Source organism: Trichechus manatus, unplaced genomic scaffold (genome assembly GCF_000243295.1).
Source record: "Trichechus manatus latirostris isolate Lorelei unplaced genomic scaffold, TriManLat1.0 scaffold00057, whole genome shotgun sequence".
Lineage (NCBI taxonomy): Eukaryota > Metazoa > Chordata > Mammalia > Sirenia > Trichechidae > Trichechus > Trichechus manatus.
In genome coordinates this window covers 11,576,923-11,593,531 of record NW_004443993.1, presented here as the reverse complement: position 1 = coordinate 11,593,531, position 16,609 = coordinate 11,576,923, and the positions used below count along the sequence as shown (strand labels likewise).

Here is a 16,609-nt window from a genome sequence, read left to right as displayed (position 1 = left end):
TGGATGGTTTTAACGAAGAGAAGTTTATTTTCTCACAGTCAAAGTAGGCTAAAAGTCCAAATTCAGGGTGTCAGCTCCAGGGGAAGTCTTTCTCTGTCGGCCTTCTCATCAGTGTTCCCCCGGACTAGGAGCTTCTCGGCGCAGGGACCCCTGTCCAAAGGACGCGCTCTGCTCCTGGCACTGCTTTCTTGATGGTATGAAGTCCCCCTGTCTCTCTGCTCACTTCCGTCTTTTATATCTCAAGAGATTGACTCAGGACACAATCCAGTCTTGTAGATCCAGTCCTACCTTACTAACACAACTGCCACCCATCCTTCCTCATTAACATCACAGAGGCAGGTTTACAACATACAGGAAAATCACGAAGTACCAGGAATCATGGCCTAGCCAAATTGATACACACATTTTTTGGGGGACATAATTCAAACCATGACAGCATCTGTCTTACCTTATCTGTCCTCTGCTTGCTTGTTTATTCTCTTTTATATCTCAAAAGAGATTGACTCAAAATATACCCTAAACTAATCCTGCCTCACTAACATAACAAAGACAACCCATTCCCAAATGGGATTATAATCACAGGCATAACCAAAACCAAACCCACTGCCGCTGAGTCAATTCTGACTCATAGTGACCCTATAGGACAGAATAGAACTGCCCCCATAGGATTTCTAAGGCAGTAAATATTTATGGAAGCAGATTACATCTTTCTCCTGAGAAGTGACTGGTGGGTTAGAGCCGCAGATGTTTTGGTCAGCAGTGGAGCACTTTAACCACTGCACCACCAGGAGTTAGGATTTACAACACATATTTTCTGGGGATATATTTCAATCCATAACATTGATGCATGGATGAGATAAGGAGCTTGCTCTAGAATAGGGTTTCTCCACTTCAGCACGATTGACATTTTGGGCTAGATAATTCTTTGTTCTAGAGGGCTGTCCTGTGTATTGTAAGGTGTTGAGCAGCGTCCCTGGCCTCTACCCACCAGATGCCAGTAGCACCCTCCCCTAGTTGTGACAAGCAAAAATGTCTACAGACACTTCTGATGTCCCCTGGGGGACAGAATTGCCCCTGGTTAAGAACTTCTGCCCTAGAATGTATGTCACCCTTTTTAGTAGCTGAGTTTTTTTTATAGCAAGACTTTCTCAATGAAGGAAGCAGTATGTTAATTTACATTCCGGCACAAGGTCTTTATCTCCGTCATTGGCTGACCCACTGAGTAGTACTATTCTAGAGCAAGAGGTTCTAGAAGTACCCTGGCACAGCTGGAGGGAGATCCCAGGGAGGATGAGACAGGATAGGGTTCTAGATGTGCCCTCTAGCATGGCAGGGAACTCTGAGAGCCGTGCCTGTACATTAGGAAGAGCACGTTCTACAGCAAGATCTCTTCTAAGCTGACCCTCTGGTGACATGGGGATGTCTGAAGCAGTCCCTCTGGAGCAAATCTTTTTGAAAATTGGGGGTGGATTTGGGGAAGCATCCTGGGTGAAACAAAATTAGGATGGTGATTCTAGACCCATTCTGTTATAATGGTTTGTTCTGGATGCATGGACTAGCTTTCTGGGGGAGGAATTGTGAGTTCTCAAGCAAGATCTCTGAAGATTCACCCCATGAACATAAGGAGGTCTTTGAAGGAGAAGAAGGTTCCAGAAAGGCTCAGCTGGTGGCTCCCAGTGTTTACAAGGATGTAGATCCATCCAGATCATATGCCCCCTTTCTGTCTCCTCCAGATATGATCGGTCAGAGGAGCCGGAGCAGCAAATGTCCCATGGAAGGGAAGGTGACCAGTGGGAGAGAGACCCTGCGCCTTCGTTCCGGGGGGGCCGCCACAGTGGAGGAGGTGGTAAGTGAAGGGTCTTCAGGGACTCTTGCACCTAGAGTTCTGCTGCTGCTGACTCCGGGTGTGTCAGGACTTGGGTAAGACCCTCCCCTTCTCTGAGCCTCAGTTTCCTTGCCAGCAAAATGGGTCCTACTTGTGAGGCAGGGCAATAATGGTGGACCAAAAGCAGTGACTGATGTGGGGTCCCAGTCTTCTCCTATCTAACAGGTGAGGGGGGCAGGGAGGGTTCTGGGCTGGAGCGGTCAGATGCTTCTGACACCCTGCTTTGCATCCCTGCTCCTCCAGCCTAGTGAATTTGAGGAGGAAGCATCCCGGAAGGTCGACGACCTGCTGGAGAGTTACATGGGAATTCGGGACCCCGAGCTGGGTAAGGGGTCAGGGTAAGCTGGGTGGACCCCGGGGGGAGGGCAGTCCGTGGGGAGGAGGCAGGGGTTCCAGTGGGAAGTTGGGGCCCAGGGAGCACTCTCACCTCCTTCCGCTTCCCCTCACGCTCTGCCTGCAGCGTCCACCATGGTGGAGACCTCCAAGAAGACAGTGAGTGTTCAGGAGTTTGCACGCCATTTAGACTCCGTCTTGGGAGAGTTCGCCTTCCCGGACGAGTTTGTGGTGGAGGTGTGGGCCGCCATCAGCGAGGCCAGGGAGGCTTGTGGCTAGCCTGCCCTGGGGGCGAGCGTAGCCCCAGTCCAGAGCCCAGCCCCCTGCCCCAGCCCTCCGTGTCAGCTCCTGAAGCCCAGCCTTGCTTCAGAACCCATCCCAGATCTGAGACCCAGCCCTGCTCTAGAACCCAGCCCAATTCAGAGACTCATCCCAGCTCCAGAACCCAGCCCAGTTTTAAAACCCAGCCCTCCTCTAGAACCCAGGACAATTCTGAGGCTAAGCCTAGCTCTAGAACCCAGCCCAACTCTGAGACCAAGCCTAGATTTGAGGCCAAGCCATGCTCTAGAGGCCAGGCCAGCTTTGAGACCAGGTCTATCTCTGAGACCAGGCCCTGTTCTAGAACCCAGCCCAGTTCTGAGACCAAGCCCAGCTCCAGTTCTGAGACCAAGCCCATCTCTAAAACCCAGCCCAGCTCTGTGACCAAGCCCATCTCTAAAATCCAACCCAACTCTGAGATCAAGCCTTGCTCTAGAGCCCAGGCCAGCTCTGAGCCTAAGCACATCTCTAGAATCCAGTTGAGCTCTGACATCAAGTCCGGTTTTGGAACTCAGACAAGTTTTAAGACCCAGCCTAGCTCTGAGACCAATCCCAGTTCCGAAACTCAGCCCAGCTCTAAGAACAAGCCCTGCCATAAAACTCGACCCAACTCTGGAACTCAAGACAGCTCCATGACACAGCTGAACTTGGACACCAGCTCAGGAATGCCAGCTAGTTCTGGAACCCAGGTGAGATTCAAGAAGCAGCCCAGCTCCAGGACCCAAGCCAGCTCGGGATCCAGAGATAGCTCCCAAACACGGCCCTATTCAAGAACTCAGACCAGCTCAGGAACCCAGACCTGCTTTGCAGCCCAGTCCAGATCTGAATCCCAGCCCTGCTCTAAAACTCAGCTGCACACAAGTATTCACTACCATGCTGGGATCCAGTCCAGCTCCAGCGATGAATCCAGCTCTGAGACTGAGCCCAGCTCTAGAACCCAGCCTGGTGCTACAACTAGGGCTGTCTCCAGAATTCAGATCAACACTGGAACTCCATCCATCTCTGAAGCAAGACCCAGCTCCAGAACTCAGCTTGGCACTGAGCCCCACTCTTACTGCAAAACACAAACCAGCTCTAGAATGCAGTCCAGCTCTGGGACCCAGACCAACTTCAAAGCATGGCCTAGCTCCAGAACTCAGTCCAGCTCCAGAATTCAGATCAGCTCTGGAGTGCAGCTTAGCCCAGGAATCCAGACTGGCTCTGAAACCTTATCCAACTCCAAAACACAGTCAGTTGCTGAGACCCAGCCAAGTTCCAGGATCCAACCCAACCCTGGAATTCAGTCTAGTCCTGGGACTCAGACCAGTGCAGCAACAGAGTTAAGCTCCACAACCCTGTCTAGCTCCGAGAATAGGCCCAGCTCCAAGGCCCAGGCCCATCCAGGAGCTCCACCAACCTCTGGGGCTCAGGTCATCTCTAAAACACTGCCAAGTTCTAGATACCAGCTCCAGGCCACAACCCAAACCAGCTCAGGTATTCAGCTGGACTCTGGGATGCAGACCACCTCTGGAACTCAGCCCAGCTCTAGAACCCAGCCCAGTTCAGGGATTCATCCCAGCTCCAGAACCCAGCCCAGCTCCGGAACCCATCTCAGCTCCAGAACCCAGCCCAGCTCCAGAGCCCAGTTCAGTTCCAGCATTCAGTTCACCTCTGGGACGCAGCCCAGCTCTGGGACACAGCTCAGGTCTGAGGTCCAGCCCAGCTCTGGAACCCAGCTCAGCTCCAGGACCCAGCCAAGCTCTAGAAACCAGGTCAGTTCTAGAATTCAGTTCCACTCTGAGACCCAGCCAGGCTCTGGAATCCAACCCAGCTCTGGAACCCAGCCCAGCTCTGGAATCCAACCCAGCTCTGGAACCCAGCCCAGCTCTGGAATCCAACCCAGCTCTGGAACCCAGCCCAGCTCTGGAATCCAACCCAGCTCCGGAACCCAGCCCAGCTCCAGAACCCAGTTCAGTTCCAGGATTCAGTTCAACTCTGAGACCCAGCCAGGCTCTGGGACCCAGCTCAGCTCTGAGGTCCAGCCCAGCTCTGGGGTCCAGCCCAGCTCTAGGACCCATCCCAGCTCTAGCACCCAGCCCAGCTCTGGAATCCAACCCAGCTCCAGAACCCAGCCCAGCTCCAGAACCCAGTTCAGTTCCAGGATTCAGTTCAGCTCTGAGACCCAGCCAGGCTCTGGGACCCAGGTTGGGTCTGCAACCCAGCCCAGTTCAGGAAATCAGTCCAGACCTGGAGCACACCTTAGTTCCAGAACCCAGCCTGTTTCTGGAACCCAGACCTGCTCAAGAATCCAGCTCAGCTCCAGAAATGGCATCCGCCCACAGACCCTTGGCCTTGACCCTAATACCCAGCCTGATCCCAAGCCCCCAGCCAGACCTCAGCCCCCAAGCCCACCCCCTAAAGCCCCAACTCCAGCCCCTAGCAAAGTCCCAAGGCCTCTGCCTCAGCCCCATGATCTGGTACATGGAACCCAGGCTATCCCGGGCCCAGCCCAATGCCCACCAGCTTCCCACCTGACCCCAAAGCCACAGGCCTCCTCCACGCCTCAGAAGCCAGCCCTCTCCCCCAAGCCGCAGCTGGGACCCCAGAAGCCCACGCCACCTACTATATCTGCCACTCCTAGTCCTGCTCCCAGGGACCCCCTGAGTTCCCAATCCTCCAAACCCCCAGCTCAGGGACCTGCCCCCTCCTGCATGCCCCAGGAGTCAGGGCCTGGTCTGCATGGCTCAGAGCCCCTCCCCCTCTGTGACAGCTCATAGCTTGGGTGTAACATCGTTTTGGCCTCCCTAGAAAAGTGGCCCCCATCTCCCTCCTGACCCTTCCAGCCTGGGTCCCCCAGAAGCAGGTGACCTCATTCCCCCAGTGAGCAAGGGAAGGGTGGAAACAGGGGGTTCAGTTTCATCCGGGCCTGGCCTGGAGACGTAAGTGGATCCCCGGTCTGTGGAGGAAAAAGGAGGGGACAGAGGCATGGCAATGGGGGTCAGGAAGCAGCTCCTTCCTCATGTACCTCGAGGGCTGGTGGTGAATAAAGGCACCTCCCATCCTTGCAGCTGGGTGTGTCCTTTCTGGGGGAACTTGGCGGGGGGGCAGGGATGAGGGCCTGGGGTGCTGGGTGGAAATATGACACCAATACCCAATACTCATTAAGTGCCTACTATGTGCCAGGCACTTTATTAAATGCCACATGTGTGCAAGCTCATTATCTGAACATACAAAGCACTCAGTAGAAACTCCATTTGTCCATTTGGTCAATATTTACTGAGCACCTACTATGTGCCAGTCACTTTATTAAATGCCACATGTGTGCAAGCTTATAGTCTGAACGTACAAGATGCTCAATAGAAACCCAGCCATCCACCCATTCGGTCACTATTGAGCACCTACTACGTGCCAGGTGCTGCTCAAGACCCTGGGGCACCTGCAAATACTGTGGAGTGAATGTATGAATGAACTAATGATAAACTTCTGAAGGATATGAGCCACAGCTGGGGTTGAGAAAGCAGCTGCTTCACCCCGTGTTCTCACGTAAATCCCTCCCTCTCTTTTTTCCAACCTCAGAACGGGTTTAATCATACAACTGCCCCATAAGGGCTGTTGGGAGAATTCAAGGAGCTAGGAGTTGCAAAGTGCTCAAGGAACACTCAGTAAATGAGGTGGGAGAGAATCGAGATGCTAGCGCCATCCTCACCCTCCTTCCCCAAGTCCCTGGTCCTGCTCTCAGCCCTGCCGACCGCCGGCCCAGGGTTGGATAGGAATTTGATGCATTCAACTTCCAAGGCTGAAAACTTCCTGACCCAAAGTTGGGGGCAGATACTTTGGCAAGAGAGGGGGTGCCCTCCCCATTCACATTCAATTTTTTTCTAGACGACCTTCTCAGATTGGGGTTTCAAGGGGAGCCAATCGCAGCCCGGCAAGGAGGTTATTTCCTCCTTGAAGAGATTTCTGGAAGGTCAGGCCTTGTTCACCTGAGCCTTAACCAAACCAAAACCCGTTGCCATCGGGTTGATTCTGACTCATAGTGACCCTATAGGACAGGCTAGAACTGCCCCATAGAGTGTCCTAGGCTGTAAATATTTACGGAAGCAGACAGCCACATCTTTCTGCCTCTGGGGTGCTAGTGGGTTCGAACTGCCGACCTGGTTAGCAGCGAGGATTTAACCATTGTGCCACCAGGGCTCCTTACCCTGAGCCTTACAAGTCTAACTTTCTCCAGAACCTTCTCCCCAGACACATACACCCTTCCTGGGGTTGGGTGCTCAGAGATGGGAGGGGGCTCAGAAAGGGGAAGTGGTGCTTAGAGAGAAAAAGAAGGGGACTTGGAATAGGGAGGGGGCTGAGAGAGGGGAGAGGCCTTGGAGAGGCGGATCAGGGAGGAGTTGGGGGTCCCCAAGTCTGACAGAAATAGCCCACAGTGCTGCCGCTCCAGCTCTCTGTCCACCCAGCACCCCCAGCTCCTGGAACACCAGCATAGGCAGACAGAAGCATCAGGGAGGACAGAATCTAATGGGGGACATGCTGGCAGAGTCACTCTGGCTGGATGGCCTTCCAGAGCCGCCACCAATGTCCATTCCGAGCCCTACTGCAGCATGGGGCCCTGGGTGAGCTGGGGCCGCAGTGAGAGAGGCCTGGCCCGAGCGCTGAGGCGCGGCTGGAGCCGCCGAATCACAGCGCGGCGGAAGAGGATGTACACCCAGGGGTCCAGGATCTGGTTCCAGGTGGCCACGCGCAGGTAGATGAGCAGCTGTTTCTCCGTGGCTCGAGGCAGCTGCCCAGCTGGACTCATGAGGGGCGGGGTCCGCAGCACTGTCTGCGCGATGAAGACCTGCCGAGGCACAGGGACAGAGCGGTTAGCCAGGGGCCGTCCCGCCTGCCAGCCCTGCCCCTTCCCCGGCCTCGCCCCGCTCATCCCCTGAGTGTGAGTCTCACGGCCTTGCTGTGTGACGTCCAGAGAGCTGCCTGACCTCTCCGAGTTTCTGTTGATGCGTGCAGAAAATAGCACACTCCCTTTAAACCTTAAACCAGAACTATCCCCTGAAGTCTTTTTAAAACCAAACAACGGTTTAGCCTAACTAGTAAAGAATGTCTGCCTTGAGCACTGTCCTCTTCTAGAACTATCTATATGGGATCAAACTGACAACAGTAACTTGGAAGGTCAGATAGGAAGCTTAGGGGGCAGTGAGTTTACATTCTTGGGGGAGGAACAATTCGGAAAAGGAGGGTGAGAATGGTTGCACCAATGGAATCAGCGCCACTGAAATGTACATGGAGACACTGTTGAATGGATGTGTGTTCTGCTGTGCATATTCTCAACAATAACAAAAAATAAAATTTAAATAGCACACTCTTCCTGCTCTTCTGAAATCATTCAATACGGTGATATTCCTGTTCTTAAAAAGTAAGTAAATGAAACAAGCAAACCAGCCGCTGTTGAGTGGCTTCTGACTCAGGGCGCCCCCACGTGTTACAGAGTAGAACTGAGCCCCCTACGGTTTTCCAGGCTGTAATCTCCATGGCGAGAGCCCTGATGGCGCAGTGGTTAAGTGCTCTCCTGCTAACTGATAAAAGTCAGCGGTTCGAACCCACGAGCCATTCTGAGGTAGAAAGACGTGACAGCCTGCTTCCAGAAAGATTTACAGCCTTAGAAATCCTATGGGACAATTCTACCCTGTCCTATAGAGTCACTATGAACCAGAATTGACTCTGCGCAATTTTTTTTTAAAATCTTTATGGAGGCAGATCGCCAGGCCTTTCTTCCGTGGCACGGCTGTTTGGGTTAGAACTACCAACCTTTCGATTAGTAGCCGAGTGCAAACCGTTTTCGCCACCTAGGGACCTTAGGAATTACTGTTACTGCCACTGTTATTATCATATCTGGTGTGTTCATTTATTTTCCTAAAAAAAAAAATTTCCTGAGCACCTACCATGTGCCAGGCGATGCTGGGGACACATGAGTGGCTGGGACAGAGCCAATTCCCACCCTCATAGGCTCACAGTCGTCAGGGAGACGGACATATGAACAGGTTGTTTGAGCTGTGATGGCGTCCGCCCAGCTACCAGAGCCCACATGGCCAGAGGAGGTTAACTGGAGACTAATAAGAGTTTCCCAGGGGAGTCTGGGGGGCGTGCCCGCGGTCTTTCCTCTACGAGCCATGGGGAGCTATGGCAGATCTTAGAGCAGGGATTCGTCCACCACCTGTTTTTGTTTTTGTTTTTGCTAAGAATGTCCTTACATTTTAAAGGAGTGTGAAAACAACGAAAAGCAGCATAACGTTTTGTGAGCCGTGAAAACGACATGAATTCAAATTTCAGGGTTCATAAATAAAGTTTTATTGGCACACAGCCATGCTCGTTTGATGACGTGTATCCATGGCAGCTTTTGCGCTACAGTGACAGGGTGAAGAGGACCGGCTGGCCCACAAAGCCAAAAATATTTGCGCTCCGTCCTTTGCAAAGTTTGGAGCTCTGGTGGTCCAGTGGCTTAAGAGTTTAGCTGCTAACCAAAACGTCCGCAGTTCCAATCCACCAGCCGCTCCTTGGAAACCCTAGGGGGCAGTTCTTAGCGACCTTATGTCTAGAGCAGGGCGCCCCCTACCGGGAGGAGGCTGAGGCCGGTGCGTGCGCGCATGCGCGAGTCTGCGGGGTGGCGTGGTCAGGGCTGAGCGAGGCTCTGAGCATCCCTACAGGGCGAGGGACCCGGAGCCTGCAAGGGGAGCGGTGCTTAGAGGATGGTGCTTCTGACTGGGAAACGGGCTATCGTCCCTTCCCCCTGGGTCCCTCCTGGGCCTGGTCTCGTAGAGCCGAGGGCGTTTCCACATTCGTGTCTTATTATTTATTGGGTACATGCCCTGTGCTTCCCCCTCCTCTGCCTCCACCTGGTCCAGCCCCATCACCACCAGCTTGGACCAGTGCAGACGCCTCAGCCTCATCCCTGGCTCCCCGCCCTTGCCCCCACAGGCTGTTCCCTCCGCAGCAGCCAGAGGGCGCCCATGAGCACCTGAGTCAGGGCCTCTCCCTCCTTTGCCCACAGCCCTCCCGGGCTCCCACCTCCCGTCGGAGAAAAGCCCAAGTCCTCCCGGAGGCCCTGCACGGCCTGCCCCGACCTCTCCCTGCCCTCCGCTCCTCCTATCTCCCCCTCAATCATTCAGCTCCACCACACGGGCCTCTTCACTGTTCCTCCAACTTGCCAGGCCTGGTCCTACCTCAGGGCCTTTGCACGTGCTGTTTCTTCTGCCTGGCATGCTCAAGGCCCATTTACCCATCTCTGGGTAGGCCAAGGGTGGGAGAAGCCTCCTGCAGAGTCCTCACTGGTGAACTCCTACACAGCCTTCAATGCTCCAGCTTGAATATCCCCTCCTTGAAAAATTTTTCCTGATTTACCTCACTCCCAACTTGGGGATTATTATTATTATTATTATTATTATTATCACAGTAGTCCCCTCCTTATCTGCAGTTTCAGTTACCCACCGTCAACCGAGGTCCAAAAACGTGAAATGAAATCTCATGCCACCCTGCTCTGTCCTATCCAGGCTGGGAATCATCCCTTTGTCCAGCGTATCCACGCTGTATATGCTACCGGCCCATTAGTTATTGTTAATCTCTTACTGTCCCTAATTTATAAATTAAGCTTTATCGTGGGTATGTACGATTAGGACAAAACACGGTACATACAGGGTTCGGTACTATCTGCGGTTTCAAGCATCCGCTAGGGGCCTTGGAACGGATCCCCCGCCGATCAGTGAGGAGTACTGTATTACCACAGCTATTACTACTATCACTACTCAGCTACGACTTACCAGCAGCGGCATCCAGCAGACAGTGGCCACCACCATGATACCCGTGAGCTGAGCCATCATCTCGACCTCACAGTCCCTCGGACGCTGCTGGGCAGCCTCCTGCCCGTGGTAGACATGGCACAGTGTGGCCACGCTGACCGTGTTGAGCAGAAAGGACAGCCCCACGGAGAGGCTGCCGAGCAGCACAAACAGCAGGCCGAAGGCCACGTCGCCGGGCTCGGTGCCCAGTGTGAGGAAGCACCAGGAGCCAGGGTACTGCACTGTGTAGCGACCCACGCCCAGCAGCGGCAGCAGGCCCACCGCCAGCGCGGCGGCCCACACCAGCCCCACCATGGCCCAAGCGCGGCGCTGCGAGGAGGCGGCCGGGCGCGAGAAGGGCCGCGTGATGCCCAGATAGCGCTCCAAGGCCATGGCAGCCCCCAGCAGCAGCGGGCACAGGCCAAAGAAGATCATGACCACACCCATGAAGTGGCAGAGGAGGCAGCTGGGGTCCACGGTGTGCCAGTCAAAGAGGATGGCGTGCCGGGACACGACAATAGCACCAGTGACCAGCAGCCCCAGGAAGTCCGTGAGCACCAGGCCGCAAAGGAAGGTGAGGAAGGAGGAGCGCGCGTGTGAGTTGCCCTGCCGTGCACCGGCCAGCACGCTCAGGGCCAGCAGGTTGGAGGCCAGGCCCACCAGGCAGAAGGAGGCAGCGAACCAGGGCGAGGCGATCAGGCGCCGCTCCTCCAGCGTGATGTTCGTCGGCCGGAAGCAGGGCCCTAGCAAGCTGTTATTGGGCCACATGGTGCTGGAGCTGAACGGGGATGGTTACCACTCCATCTGGCTGATGTTGCAGGAGGGACGAGCTGGCACTGGCTCAGGCACACCTGGGAGGCAGAGAGAGAATTTGCTGGTGATTTGGTGAACTCCTACATAGCCTTCAATGCCCCAGCTCCAAGATCCCCTCTTTGAAGAAGCCTTTCCTGACTTACCTCACTTCTCACTTGGGTTGTATTATTACTAATACCACAGCTACCATTACTATTACTACTACACTCTGTAGCTCTGTCTTGCCCTGGACTCAGTGCGCTTCAGGGACTAGGACCAAGGTTATCCCCTCTGGGGCCCCTGGGGGACACCAGGACGTATGTGTTGGGTCCCAGAGAAGGGCTGAGGAGCCCTGGGTATGAACTCCAGCCCTGGCGCTCACCATGTGGCCCCAGGAGAGATTTCTTCTCTCTGAGCCTCAGTTTGCCCACCTGACACCCATCCAAAGGCTTAGCAGACTGCAGTATCCAGACCAGATTTCACTTGTCAAACAGAAATTCAGACCTCCAAGGCAAGGCCAGTGCAGGGACGGCAGCTGGCTGTCAGCCAAGAGTCACTGGCTCCAGAGGCAGTGCGTGCGGCAGGATTTTTCCAGAATGCACGTAGGGGAGGGCTGGCCCCACTGGTCCCTTAGGGGGACTGCAGGGGATACTTATGCCCTTTCTCACACATGTTGGGATTATGTGGATTCCTTTTACCCATTTTTGTGGCCTCTAGCTTTTATAATAAGAAATAAACTCAGAAATCCCGTTCCATTTTGGGAATCAAAGAAAGAACCCCAGCTCATTTGGAGTGCTGGGTTCCCTGGAGATGGGTTACAAACAGCAATGGGGGGACTCGCTCCTGGTCTGGGTCTGGAGGAGAAAACCAGGGAGACGCACGGCCTGACGGCTGTGTGTGGACGAACTGGCTGCACCATGGAATCAAGGCCAGACGTGATGAAACAGACTAAAAATAAAGCAAGACCATTCAATAAACAGCTCCAATTCTCAAACAGGACATTTCCCAGAAGACCTCAAAGTCCAGGGAGAGGCAGCGACTTGTGTAAGGTCATGCAGGGGGTCGCGGTTGGATCCCGGCTCCCCTGCCCTTCGCCCTGGGCCCACATCACAAGTCATCTTTGGGTGGGCAGTGAGGGTGCACTTGGGGGAGGGAACGGTGAGGGCCAAAGTGGGGAGGAGGACTGCATGGGGCATTGAAGGCTGTGTAGGAGTTTGCCAGAGCCAGGCAGTGAAAGCTGGTAGGCACTACTTTGAACTTCATTTTGCAGCGGGGGGAAACTGAGGCACAGAGCAGTTAAGTAACCTGTCCGAGGTTACCCAATTCAGCAGGAATTGACCTGAGATTTAAACGCAGGCTGAGTTACACATAAATAACGTATTTGTTGTTAGTTGCCATGGAGTCAGTTCCCACTCCTGGTGACCCCGTGTGTTACAGAGTAGAACTGTTCCATAGGATTTTCTTGGCTGTAATCTTAACAGAAAGCAGTCCATACTGAGCCAATTCGTACTCATGGCGACCCCAGGTACATCAGAGGAGAACTGCACTCCACAGGGTTTTCAATGGCTGATTTTTCGGAAGTAGAATGCCAGGTCTTTCTTCTGAGGTGCCCCTGGCTGAGTTCGAACCACCAACCTTCAGGTTAGCAGTCAATCACAGTTTGAGCCATCCAGAGACCCTATAAATAGGCATAAACGCTTAAAAAGCACACTATGAATTGAATGGCTGGTGGGAAGCAGGTGTGGGGGTGTGATTAGATGAATTTTCTTTAAGAGAATGGAAGTTTCTACAACGTTGGTCTGTCTCGATTTGAATCCTGCCTGGCTTGGCCACTTAGCTGCCCACTGACGCTGGACTCACGTCCCTGCTCTGAGCCTCGGTTTCCCTGCCTGTACAATGGGGGTGAGGGTGGACGGAGCTAAACCAGCCTTTAGCAGACAGTAGGTGCTCACTGAAAGCCGCTGGTGGCCGTGGCAGTGAACGTGTGTGTAGCCGCCAGCCCTCGCTCCCCATCTCGTTACTTGGCGCCTTGGCCGGGGCTCCTATCAAGCCTCATAAATTATCCAGGTCCTAACAGCGGTAGCGAGCTTCCCTCCCGGGCCGAGAGCCAAGGCCGCTGACGGCTCACTGAGACCAGGGCCTCGGCTGGGGAAACTGAGGCTCAGACAGCCAGGGTGGGAGGCTAGCCATGGAGCGGGGATTTGGCCCAAGACTCTAGTGCAACAACATTCTCTTCGCAGCTTCAGATTTGGCACTTGAATTCCTCCTGGGACGGGGAACTCCTTCCCTAGCAAGCTGGTGTGGGATGTTTCTGAACATTCCTGCAGGCTCAGTTGTGTCTGAGGCCATTGTCCCAGCCCTGGCCTCCCGGGTCTCATGGTCCCCTCTGCCCCCCACCCTCATACACATGGGTACACACACAAAGGGTTCCCTCATGCTCCCCGCACCTAGGGACAAATGCATGACCCAGAGCCCTTGGCCGGGGGAGGATGGAAGCTGGCACTGAACCCTCTGGCTACAGCTGGCAGTTTCCAGTCCCCCCAACAGGTACAGGCGATAGCAGCCGTGTTAAGTTCCACAGGCAGGGGGCCAGTCGGGGGACTGGGCATGGTTTCCCCGCCCTCCCACGTTGGCAGGGAGGGCCAGCACGGCCCCCTCTCCCAAGACAGAGTTCCAGCACCAGTGCTGTGCGGCCCCAGAACAATCACCTGCCTCTCTGTGCCTATGGCAGGTGTGGATGCCGGATTCCAGGCCCAAGGACCGGGAGGTTTGGAGTTGGAGGGCTCGGGGTTCTGGCCTTCTAAGGAGCCCGAGTTCTGGAATCCTACGGCCTCCAGGTTCTAGAATTTCAAGGGGCTGAGTTGCTGGAACTTTGATGATGGGCGGGGGCTTGTGGAGTTCAGCTGGATCCCGTGTGCAAGGAATCACACGGCCTCAGGGGCTGGCTCTGGAGGACAGGGACTCAGCTCTCCCTTGTCCAGGCGCTGTCCTTGATCGGGGACCAAAGTGAGGGGCGTGGGCGGGTCCTGGCACCAGCCCGGGCCCCCTGTGCGGCCCGGGATGGAATATGCACTTTGGTTTCCAAGACCCGGCCCCTCCTCAGCCTGAAGCTCCCCTATCATCCCCCACCGCCACCCCTCAAGCCTCACCTTGTGATCCACCCATCTGTTACGAAGTCTCTTCTAGCACTCAACACCCCACCCTCCTGGCCTGCGGGTCTGCCTGTCCCCACACCGTGGGCCCGCCCAGCCTCCCCTAGTGGCGACTCTGCCTCAGACAGGCCTGGATTCGAGGCTTGGGTCTGCCACCGCCAAGCTGGGGGCAGGGGCTGGGCGAGCCTCAATTGTCCCCCTCCTCGAAATGGGCGCAGACCCCTTTGGGCTGCTCCTCCCGGGCCTGCCTCGCTCCTGTCCCCAAGCCTGTGCCCCGCTGTGCCCCTGCCTGGGGCCTCCCTGCGGCCAGGCGGGCGCCAGAGGCTCTGAGTGGCCTCAGAGGGCCCTAGCTCCTCAGCCTGTGTTTCCCATGTTCCCAGAGACCCCTGATCGTGGGCCAGGCGACCGTCGACACCCTTTGACCTGACACTGTGGGGACCAGGTCGGTCCCCGGGGCTGGGAGAGGACCACGCTTGATGCTGGCCCCTGAGTGTGGACCACTCACGTTCACAGCCACCCACACAGGACACACGCTAGACACACAGAGACCCTGTCGGTCCCCAGGCCACCCGTCTTCCTGCCCCACAGGCCGCCGGAGCGCTTGGCTTCCGTGAACTTTTCCTGTTTGTGACACCATTCCCACCCCCAACCCAGGGGTGCAGAGGGGGGACGCCATAACTGGCTAGGCTCGGCCCCCATGCATGTGGTCCCCTCAGACTCAGTTTCCTCATCTGCCAAATGGGCGCCTTCCCAGCACTCACTGTGGCTCTACCAGGGGTGCCACATGAGGGGACAGGTAGGAGAAGAGGGGACAGGCCTGGCTCATGAGGCCTGGGTTTATGGTGGACGCAAGAGTCACAGCAAGCCGGCCAGAGGCAGCCACCGCGTGTGTGCAAGACACAGGCAGATAGACACACAGACACAGGCAGACAGACACACAGAAATGCACATGGGCAGACAGACACATAAACACACACACAGCCAGATACACAAGGACAGACACAGACACACAGCTGCCCATGCAAGGTCCGCACTCAAAACCACACCCAACACCCAGGGAATCGCAGACACCTTCCTGGTCGCAGGCCCCGCGAAGACCGGGAAACCGCTCCACGATCTCCCCTCGGCTCCAGGCCCACAGCTCCCTCCCGGTCACCCACATCTCGACACCCAGCACCTGGCCGCGTCACCGCCCGCCGCGACGCACCCCCGCCGACCCACGTACAGTCCCCCCGCGCCGCCCACTTCCCCTTGCGCCGGCCTCACCTGGCGATGGGACGCCTCGGGGTCCGGGCGGACGTGGGGGCTCCGAGGCCGGGCCGAGCAGTGGGAGGGTCCCGGCGAGCGGGCTGCCCCCGGGGAAACCGAGTCACGGCGGGGGCGCACGCCGCCAAGGCTCGGCGGGCTCAGATGGCGGGCGCGGCTGTAGGGGAAGCTGGATAGGGGCGGGGGCCCGCAGACCGGGGTCCGGGGGGGAGGAGGGAGGGCCCCTGGGCCTGCAGGGGCTTTCAGGGCTAAAAATAACCCGGGGCGGGGATCGTCTCTGCTGCCCGCTGCTCTGCGGCTCTGCCCTTGTCTCTGTCTCTCTGTCTCTGTCTCTGTCTCTGCACAGCACCTCCCCCTCCCCCTCCCCGCGCTGGCCACGCCCCCAGGTCCTGACCTGATTGATTGGGGTCGATGGCCGCCCCTAGCCCGGCCGGGGGTCCCCCGGGGTCTCTGGAGGAGGGGGTGCCTGCAGGCCACAGGGGACAGGGCGCAGTGCCCAGGGGTCGCCTCTTCTCTCTCTGCTCCAGACCCCGCCCTCGGCCCTCTTTGCCTCCGCCTCCGCCTCCAGGCCCCACATTATTCACCGTCTGGGCAGCACCCAGGCCCTGGGGGTGGCGGGCGGGGCGGGTCTGGGCCAGGCGGGGTCAGCTCCTAAGTGGGCACCCAGAGGCAAGGGCGCCAAGCCTACTGATCCGGAACAGTTGAGCCTGGTACACAGTAGATGCTTAATACATAAGGGGCCTGTTTTAGGTCCCTGCCAGGGCGGGGTTGGGAGGGGTGGCAGGGATATTTTGGGGGTTCAGACCTCTCCAGGGAGAAGGTTCCATTCCAGAAGCTTCGTGGGCAAGGCAGACTGGGAAAGGCTTTCTAGGAGCAGGTGAGACAGAGGCTGTGGGTGAGGGTCTTCCAAGGGGGAGTGTCCTTCAATGACAAAGGCTTGGAGGAGGCTTTGAGGCAACGGTTGTGCGGAGCGAAAGTCCCGGCTGGGAGGCACCCCTCTCCATGAGCCAAGGGTAGGGAAGGAGGAAGGAGCTTGTCATGGGGGAAGATTGTGG

The 16,609-nt window shown here is 56.2% G+C and overlaps 2 protein-coding genes across 3 annotated transcripts in view; one reads left to right on the top strand and one right to left on the bottom strand.

Moving 5' to 3' along the window:
• The window catches only part of GIPC3 (GIPC PDZ domain containing family member 3), a 5,475-nt gene extending 2,813 nt beyond the window's left edge, over positions 1 to 2,662 (top strand). The window contains exons 3-6 of one of the 2 annotated variants that reach the window (XM_023733123.1): positions 1,067 to 1,077; positions 1,748 to 1,846; positions 2,129 to 2,210; positions 2,346 to 2,662. In XM_023733123.1, the coding sequence (XP_023588891.1) occupies positions 1,067 to 1,077; positions 1,748 to 1,846; positions 2,129 to 2,210; positions 2,346 to 2,497 (344 nt within the window). In that variant the 3' untranslated portion in view covers positions 2,498 to 2,662. Of the gene's footprint in view, positions 1 to 1,066; positions 1,078 to 1,733; positions 1,847 to 2,128; positions 2,211 to 2,345 lie in introns of both variants that reach the window. The other variant, XM_004378471.2, reaches the window with a different exon arrangement.
• Positions 2,663 to 7,108: 4,446 nt separating this feature from the next.
• On the bottom strand, positions 7,109 to 11,149 carry TBXA2R (thromboxane A2 receptor). Its single transcript, XM_004378470.1, has 2 exons — positions 10,327 to 11,149; positions 7,109 to 7,355 (listed from the first exon to the last, which is right to left on the bottom strand). The coding sequence occupies exons 1-2, from the start codon at positions 11,110 to 11,112 to the stop codon at positions 7,110 to 7,112; spliced, it is 1,032 nt and encodes a 343-aa protein (XP_004378527.1). The 5' UTR covers positions 11,113 to 11,149; the 3' UTR covers position 7,109.
• Positions 11,150 to 16,609: the final 5,460 nt, after the last annotated feature.